The 9,347-nt window shown below is 35.1% G+C and overlaps 1 protein-coding gene across 1 annotated transcript; it reads left to right on the top strand.

Annotated features, from left to right (window-relative positions):
- LOC109837482 (UMP-CMP kinase 3-like) lies at nucleotides 376–8,142 on the top strand. Its single transcript, XM_020405741.1, has 9 exons — nucleotides 376–566; nucleotides 1,294–1,343; nucleotides 1,970–2,024; nucleotides 5,093–5,210; nucleotides 5,418–5,574; nucleotides 5,729–5,809; nucleotides 5,992–6,099; nucleotides 6,888–6,959; nucleotides 7,926–8,142. The coding sequence occupies exons 2-9, from the start codon at nucleotides 1,317–1,319 to the stop codon at nucleotides 7,932–7,934; spliced, it is 627 nt and encodes a 208-aa protein (XP_020261330.1). The 5' UTR covers nucleotides 376–566; nucleotides 1,294–1,316; the 3' UTR covers nucleotides 7,935–8,142.

Below are 9,347 nucleotides of genomic sequence, written 5' to 3'. Positions count from 1 at the left end.
AATAAAAAATAAAAAATAAAAAATAAAAAAAATAAAAAATAAAAAATAAAAAAAGAAAGGAGACTAGGATAAAAAAAAGGAGAAGGAAAATAAAAACATAATTAAATGGTGGAGCTAGAATATAGGAATTTTAAATTCGTACATTGCAGAGCAAAAGAGAACTTGATGCTGAGGTCTCAACTCTCTTCCTTTTCTTTCCCTTCAAGCTTGCCTATTCCTTCGGGCCCTCGTCTTCCGCCAACCGACGGTGAGGATTGGTCAATTTTCATCACTTCACACAATCCAACGGCCCAGACGATCGCTCACTTCTAACGCCGTCAACAACGTGGGCCGGCCTTTTAAAATTAGGTAAGAAAAAAGTCCAACCCATTGGTTTCGCTCAAATCACGCTCTTTATTCTCTCTCTCTCGATATATTTTTTTGTTTTTTAATTTATTATTATGTTCTTTTCTAATTCAGACACATTGGTGAGCAGGGCACTATAAAAGCGCATTTAATTCTTCAAACGCCTCATTTTTTGTTCTTCTCAGATCTCGATTCCCTCTCCGCGCCCAGAGAAGTTGAAGGTATTGGATCTCGTTCTTCAATTTGTTTGAATTCCTTGGGATCTGATGCGATTCTTTGCTTGTTTGATTCTTCTACTTTCGTTATAATGATAATTTGAGTGGAAATTGTTGTGTACATATCAAAGGGTTTGGATTTCTTCTTCTGTTTAGATCTGGTGAATTCTTTGTTGTTAATGCTTAGATCAAATGCTTATTGATTATAATTTTTGATCTTCTGTTTATTTGTTTAATGATGCAATATAGATTGTAGTTTCTATCATTATTTGTGGTTGATTTAAATTTTTTTGAAGTGCCTATTTATACACAGAAACTCGTTCCTTGGTTTGCAATTCAATAAATTCATATCAGCATTAAGAGATATCGACTTGATCCTATGTTTATTGCTTGTATCAAAGAAATCACTTTGTAGATGAGAAACGTTTTTGCGTACAATATGTTTTAGTTCGTAGTGCCGTGCCCGTGTCTGTGGGTCTTTATCTTTATCATCTCAGTTTGAACCCATGATTTATCTTCAAGTAGACTGCTTTGTGTGTGTTTACTGTGAAATTCCAAGTAAATATTAAATATAAGATTAGACAGCCGACACATAATTTGAAGTTTGAAAGACCAATTCTAAAGAAGAAAACTTTTTTTATTGCTAGAAATTTATTCCTATATTTGTATATGGGTTCACATGAATGGTTCTCACCATACATTAATTATCTTATTGTTTCATTACAAATTTCAGCTTGAGCAAATTAATCAGCATATATGGGCACCGTGACTGATGCTTCCAAGGTAATCCTCCTCCTCATTTCTCGTAGTCTTTCATGCACTCGATCAATTTATTTTGTTGAGAAGTATCAAATTTCAAATGCCCATGTGCCAGTTGGGTCAGAGGACTAGAGGGATGGATCACCTCAAATGAGGATAGATACTATTTGTATATGTATCAAAGTGCATGTAATAGCATACATCACAACATATATAGAAAATGCATTATGTAATTTAGCCATGTCTCGATTTTAAAAATTGAGGACCAGTGTCATATTTACTGGAAGAATTCGACCAAAAAGTTCTTAGTGGACATAACTCTATAGTGTAGTAGTAAAATACATTAATAAACTTGAAGGAAAAAGTGCTCCAAGGGTTTGCTTTAGGACTACTGAAATCCTCTAATTAGGTTAGGAAATAAATTCTGTGTCATTTAGATCCTAAATCCTTTCAGGGGGAACCTTTGAACTGGTTATCTTTCTAGGATTTACTAGGAAGTCCATTTATAAGCCTTGCCAGTTCCTTCTCACAGATCTCGTAAGTCTTTGTTTAGTTATGCATGTGAAAAAAATTGTCCATTATAACTTGCAACAATTTATTGTTGTGGTTTGCAATTCTTTACGAGTAATGAGGATACCGTTTTATTGCAGGATGCTACTGGTATTGCATTCATCGACAAGAAAGTCACTGTCGTGTTTGTTTTAGGTGAGAACTTTTGTGAAGGCCTAACCTTTTCCTAATCTACATTCAATTATTGTAATTTTGAGTTTTCTTTATTAACTTGTTCTCTTTGCATCAGAGATTAGCTGTAGTTTCAGAATGAGGAATAGTTACCTAAATGAAAATGATATGCATTTATGTTGTTTGATCTATTGAAGAAACCATTCTGTTGACTTTCTCTCTGAGCAGTAATAATTATGGAATGGTGAGCCTGTAAGGTTGTTTGAGTTTAAAAGTACCTCAGTAAGATGTTAAGCACTGCCTGATGGTTGTGCAGCTGTATCCTTTTAAATAACACCGTAGAAATGCCTTATTCACATACTATTATTCAAACAAGCTCAACACGAAAAGTAGCAAGAAGGACAGTCATCTTTCACAGGATGGACATTTGCTTGTGGCAATGTCAGTTTGGTGAAAATTTTGAGAAATGTTGCTAATACCAGGATCACTCAGTGGTAAATCATTGGGTTTGAGATATGAAACTCGCAAATTCTTGTTTATGCTACGTACTTTGTTCCCTATAGAAAAAGCAGACCAACTATAGGCTTTGTCAGTTACCAGCTCCAAGTTGCCTATAACAATAACATTAACATCAATAACAGCCACAACAAAGTCTTTATCCCAAATATTTGAGGTTAGCTACATGAATCATATTCTTCCATTCCGTTCGATTTTAGGTCATCTCCTCCGTTAAGTTTCATATCCTTCTTAATTAATTCTAGCCAAGCTTTCTGAGATCTCCCTCTTATCTTTTTTCCCCATTAACTATAACGTTATCACTTTTCATAATCGGTGCGCTAAGAAGTCCTCATTTTACATGACCAAACCATCTTAGTCGATTCTCTCTCATTTTATCCTCAGTAGATGCAACCTCTAATTTATTACGTATGCACTCATTTCTTATCCTATCTTTTAGTGTATATCCACGAGACCATTGTAACATTCTCAGTTCTGCTACAATCATTTTTCGCATATGTTATTTTTTAATTGCCTAATATTCTGATTCATAAAGTATCGTTGGTCTAATAACCATCTTATAGAAATTTTCCTTTCGACTCATAGGTATTCTGCGATGACACAAGAACTCCTGAAGAACTTCATTTTAACCCTCTCCATTTGATTCAACCATCAACATCATCCCCATCATGTCAAACGATTTATTCTACTTTTAGATATTTATGGACCATCAATATGTACTATAGGCTCTTTTTTCTTTTTAGTTTTACTAAAAATACATTCTATGTATTTTCTGTTTTTGGCTAAATGACACTTAAATACCCTATTGTTTCACCCTCTTTACACTTAAATAACTTAAGTTGTAAAAAGTAGCACTTTAATACCCTAAGTTGTAAAAAATTGACACGTTAGTACATTCTGTTAGTTTTCATGATAATTTTCTTAGGAATATGCCCTGACAATTAACACAAGGTATTAAAGTGCTACTTTCTTATAACTTAAAGCAGTGTTATCGAGGTGTAAGACGCAATGCGGGGCGCAAAGGTCCCTTACGCGCACCATGCGCAAGGCGCACAACGATGCGCACGCCTCACTGAATTGACACGTTAGTACATTCTGTTAGTTGTAAAAAATTGACATGTTAGTACATTCTGTTAGTTATCATGATAATTTTCTTAGGAATATGCCCTGACAATTAACACAATGTATTAAAGTGCTACTTTCTTATAACTTAATGCAGTGTTATCGAGGTGTAAGACACAATGCGGGGCGCAAAGGTTCCTTACGCGCACCATGCGCAAGGCGCACAACAATGCGTACGCCTCACTGAATTGAGGCGAACAACTCAAACTAATATTTTCTAACATAAGACAAAGAAGCATATAAACAACATATTTATAGATTGTCACATAAAAAGGCTAAGAAATATAATTTTACCTACTAAATCACGAAAGAGTCTTATTAGCATGCATAACATAGAGAAGTTCATAAGTTTTCACAAATCACAATGCAAGATAATATCCAACATGAGCAAAAGTCTACGAAACAAAATAAGCAAATAGCAAAATAATAGAGTGTCTAGTCATCCTCATCCAACTAAAGTAGAATTTCCTCATCCTCAAAAAGTGTCTAATATGAAAAAAGTAACAGTCTATTACATAATGTAAATATGTAATCATATAAATTATTTTTAAAAAGAAGAAAACAAAAAAGAGAAAAACTAAAAAAAACTAACATAATTTCGCGTCCAGGCACGCACCTCGCGTGCCTGCAGCGCCCCGCCTCTGGTGCGAAGCGCATCTGCTGCAGGCCATAGGGCCTGGGCCTGGAGCGCGTCTGGCGCGCACGCCTCAATAACACTGACTTAAGGTATTAAAGTGTTACTTTTTACAACTTAGAATATTAAAGTGTAAAGGTGGTGAACTAATAGGATATTTAAGTGCCATTTTTTTAAAACTTAGGTTATTAAAGTGCTATTATTTTACAACTTAAGATATTAAAGTGCTAATTTTTTAACTTAGGGTATTTAAATATAAAGGTGGTGAAACAATAGGGTATTAAAGTGCTACTTTTTACAACTTAGGGTATTTAAATATAAAGGTGGTGAAACAATAGGGTATTTAAGTGCCATTTAGCCAATTTTAAAACATTTAGTTTCGAGAGATTGTCTCCACTTTTCTACTTGCTAAGTTATACATTTTCTAGACTCGCTAACTAATACTATATCGTCAGCAAACAACATATACCATGTGACTTCATCCTAAATATGTTTAGTCAGTTGGTCCATAACCAGTGCTAAACGAAAGAGCATAAGACTGAACCTTGATGCAATCCTATGCTAATGGGAAAATATTTAGTCTCTCCTTCATTTGCTCTACTCTAGTTATTACTTTATCATACAAATCTATATATAACAGATTTATCAAAATTTCACATTCCTTTTCATTTCCCTTTTTCTTTTCTTTGCTAGTTTAAACAATAGCTTGTATCTTGCCTTAAGCAGGATTTGAACCCCAGAGTTTGCACTTGCAGCACCCTTTTAAGTTAAGTCTACTTTTTATATCTGAACCTGAATTCATGTCTAAATATATGTTCAGGGGGACCTGGCAGTGGGAAGGGAACTCAATGTGCAAATATTGTTGAACATTTTGGCTTTACCCATCTCAGTGCAGGCGATCTTCTTCGTGCTGAAATTAAATCTGGTTCTGAGAATGGGTATAAAGCTATTATCACCCTCTCCTCATTTTAAATCATCTGCAATAATCATTCAATTATTTCCAGAATGCATGTTTTACCTGTATCAATAACTTTAGCTACTAGGATTGAATTCTATTCTGTTGTATTTTTTGTATTTGAATGTGATTCTGTTTTCACGTTTCTCTCTCTCTAACCATCAAATGTTTAATCTTCTTCTTTCTTTAGAACTATGATTCAGAATATGATAAAGGAGGGAAAGATAGTACCTTCTGAGGTGACAATTAAACTTCTGCAGAAAGCCATACTGGACACTGCAAATGACAAATTTCTTATTGATGGGTTCCCAAGGAACGAGGAGAATCGTGCTGCATTTGAGAACGTTGTAAGACTACATCATATTGCTAGTTTATTAAGAAAACCAGTTGATGTTCATGGAGCTTCTTTTCTTACATACTGAGGGTTTCTGAAATCAATTAATAAACATTTTCGTGTTCAAACGTAAATTTGGGATGTTAAGTAGTTCTTGGTTTTCACAGACAAAGATTGAGCCAGAATTTGTCCTGTTTTTTGAATGTTCAGAGGAGGAAATGGAGAGGCGTCTTTTGAACCGTAATCAGGTATTCACTAGCTCTTTCACATATGCAGTAGAACATACGTTTGTTCCTTTCACCTTTTAGATATAGCTCCCCTTTCTCTTCATATGTTTTTTAAGTTGACCTTATCGATGAAAATGAGGAGACTTTATATCATTTATCCAAGATGTTAATGTTATCTGAACTTTTCAAAAATGGAAATGTAGGGGAGAGATGATGATAACATTGAGACAATAAGGAAACGTTTTAAGGTCTTTATGGAATCCAGTGTGCCTGTTGTTGAATATTACAATTCAAAGGGCAAGGTTCGCAAGGTATTTACTCGGCTGCCCTAATTTGTGTAGACATTGCATTGATTGTTTTTCTTGTTTCCTGAATATAGTTACCTTCTATGTGATATTAGAAAAGATTACTAGTTTTCCATTTTTGAGAATATAATTCCTTTTGTCTAGAATGTGTTTGGTAAAAGAGATAATATTCTCCTCTGGTCGTAAAAGGAAAAGTGCGTATCAAAACATGAAATTTGAATGAGATGTCTTTTTGTACTATACACTTTACAAACGAATTTGTTTCTCTATTCAAATGATATCATAGTACCCCGTTGATTATACTCTTTCATGGTCTATTATCTAGGAGTTTGGATGGTGGGTTTTGGTTTCATAATCTTTAGAAACATGACCAATAGGCTATAGTGCAAGCTTTCTACTGCCAGCAGTCTGCTTAGTTTCTATGAGGCAGAACTGTTGAAACTGCTTGCCCTGTTGGTAGTTGACACCGAGTCATGAATTAATTGGCACCACGCTGATAAGTGATAATCAGTCCTGAAAGTCTGGTCTAAAGTTTATGGAGAGTCCTCAATTTACATCGCATTCCTTAGACAATCTTTTTCCACTAGGATAAAGGTTTGATGATAATGATAATAATGTCTACCGTGACAAATTGCTTTATAGTCATGGACTTTCTCTTATCCTAATGTATATATTAGGATCTGTTGAGTTCATTTAAAATGATTTCTTAAAACCAATGATAATCTCTATTTATGGCCCTTTTTTAAATTCCATGAATTTGTACAAAATTACTAATTGAATTTGTTATCATGCAGATTGATGCTGCAAGGCCTATTGACGAGGTCTTTGATGCTGTAAAGGGCATTTTCTCCCAATTTAGTAAAAAGGTAAGATCCTTCTTTCAGTTTACTCTTTTTCAAGTACATATGCGAAGAATTTGTTCGTCCATAGTTTTTGTAGTCAGCTGGATGAGATTTCTTCTTAGTTTTTTATTTTTTTTAGTTTTTAGTTTTTGATTTTTGGTTGAGGACTGAGGATAACTTTGGGGATATCATGGCCAAAAAAAGTGAAACTCTCACACTGTTGTGCTAGTAATAAGGTTATTGTGTGCGTATTGGTTCCCACATACTCGAAACTTAATCATAGCTAGCATTAATGTGGCAGGAATTAAAGGAAAAAGAAATCCCTACTAAATTGTTTGGAAAATTATAGTCCTTGGATGAATGATCTCCTAGGAAGTCCTTTTCTGGAAAAAGAACTGCATATACTGTTATTTGGAAAATAATAAGGGTATCGTGTGCGTGTTAGTTCCCACATAAGGCGTATGGTCTAAACAACAGGAACATATGGAATGAAGATAACCTCCTTTGGTTATGCATGCTTGAGGTTATATGAAAACTCCCTAGTTAGCGTACTTCAGGGAGTGTAGCACTGAGATGGGTGACTACCTAGAAAGTCCTCGTGTAGTTTGACAGCTTCTCAAATTTATTACCTACGGAGTATTGTACAAGTTGTGTATGATTACGATACTTCTCCAGATTTGAGAAATTTGAGAAAATGTATGAAGAATCCCATACCCTGTGAAGAAAATTTGAGAAGGACCAAAATTTTTATATGAAACTGGTATATATAATATTTTATAGTGAAACAGTCTTATTCAAGTTGACCGATTATGCAAACTTGTCCTCCCATTCACACGTTTCTTCACCGCACAGTTGAAATTTTGTGAAAAGAAAGAACCAGTTATATGCAGAAATTGATGCTTACACATTTGCTTAATACAGGCACATGCAAATGAAGAGATGTGCATCTTTTAGCCTTTAGTTAACACCATGTTTCTTTAATCTTGGCAGGCTACTTAGAGCTGTGAGTGTGATATCTGCTCATTACTCAGGAAGCAACTGAAGTTCATTGGTGGTGAAGATATATTGATTTTATTCAACAATATTATGTAGCAGCTGATATTTTGAATATTTTCAGAACGACACTTGATGTTTCTGAATATCATAATGTAGTACTTGATATTTTCTAATATCATTACGCAAAGGCCTCTTTTATTTTTTATCGACATTTTCATGGTGACTTCCTCTGGGGTAACTTGCATCATAGACCGTACCTACATGCCCCGTCGGGTTTTGTTACGTTTTATATGGATGGAAAGATTTGAGTTTTAACAGATCACTTTTTTGTGTGTTCTTTTGGAAATTAATTCTTGCACGCTCATTGAACGCTAAACTGTCATACTCCAGCCCAATTAAAAACCGGCACGTGTCACTTCTTTACCTTAGTCACTCTGGCTTGACGAAATACCTCCTGCGTACAAGGAAGCAACCCGAATAAAGTTTGCCCCTTCATCATCGCATTATCCGGATTTTTTTTTTTTTTAATCTCTGGTTGTCTTGAGGGGAGAAATGGAGAGCCTTACGGTTATCTACGAGACGAGGAGCGCCAGTGGAGTCTGAGAGAAGAACCACTGATATTAAGATCAATAATAATGTGGCCATGGCGAAGAGAAAGAAGAGGGATTTTCGGCAAGAAAGGCTTCTATCAGGCATTTTTTTTAATATATGGTCAGTCAATCAGATGGCGAAATCCATCAATCAACGAAATTTATCATGGATTATACAGAAAAATGGATGAGACCCATAACCAAATTTGATGAAGTGAAGGAGACCTACGTGGCGAAATTGAAAGGAGACGGAGTGGAGTTATAAGTTAAATGCTATTCTTTGTGTGCATGGGTGATAGAGTGGTTGGGATTTTATTTTGGTTTGTACTCGAGTCTTGGGCTTCTGGATATATAAACGAAAGGGGCAAGCCAGTTTCCTCAAATTAATGGTAGAAGTCGACACTGATGACCACCTCCTCGAGGGCCTACGCCAAAGATGATGACTAGCTTCTTGCCGACTTTCTTTGGAGCCGAAATCACTCTTCTGATGATGAGAACAAGGTGCTTTCTATCTCTATTTGGCTTAGGTTTTCCTCAAATTCAAATCGGTTTCAATTTCAGCAAAAGAATGCATTGTAGAGTTCCATAATCAAGGAGTGGAGCTCAATTGTCAGAATAGGATCGATAATGAGAGCTTCTCTAAGATTTGATCTTTCACCTATACTTAAATTATTCTTGTCAAGTCTGTTGAATTCGGAAAAAGTTGTAGCTTTTGTGATTTTTTCTTACATTTATGGGGTTTAGTTATGTGTTTTTTCCCCTTTTGTTTGGAGGTTCTGATCACGCACTCTGTTCTTTGTTGATATATGAACTTTTTGCCCTCTGA

This window comes from Asparagus officinalis, chromosome 4 (genome assembly GCF_001876935.1).
Source record: "Asparagus officinalis chromosome 4, Aspof.V1, whole genome shotgun sequence".
NCBI lineage: Eukaryota > Viridiplantae > Streptophyta > Magnoliopsida > Asparagales > Asparagaceae > Asparagus > Asparagus officinalis.
This window is presented reverse-complemented; position numbering and strand designations above follow the sequence as displayed.

Coding starts and splice junctions, on each gene's coding strand:
- LOC109837482 (XM_020405741.1), top strand. CDS start 1,317: ATGGGCACCGTGACTGATGCTTCCAAG. Junction 1,344..1,969: donor CCGTGACTGATGCTTCCAAG/GTAATCCTCCTC, acceptor GTTTTATTGCAG/GATGCTACTGGTATTGCATT. Junction 6,100..6,887: donor CAAAGGGCAAGGTTCGCAAG/GTATTTACTCGG, acceptor GTTATCATGCAG/ATTGATGCTGCAAGGCCTAT.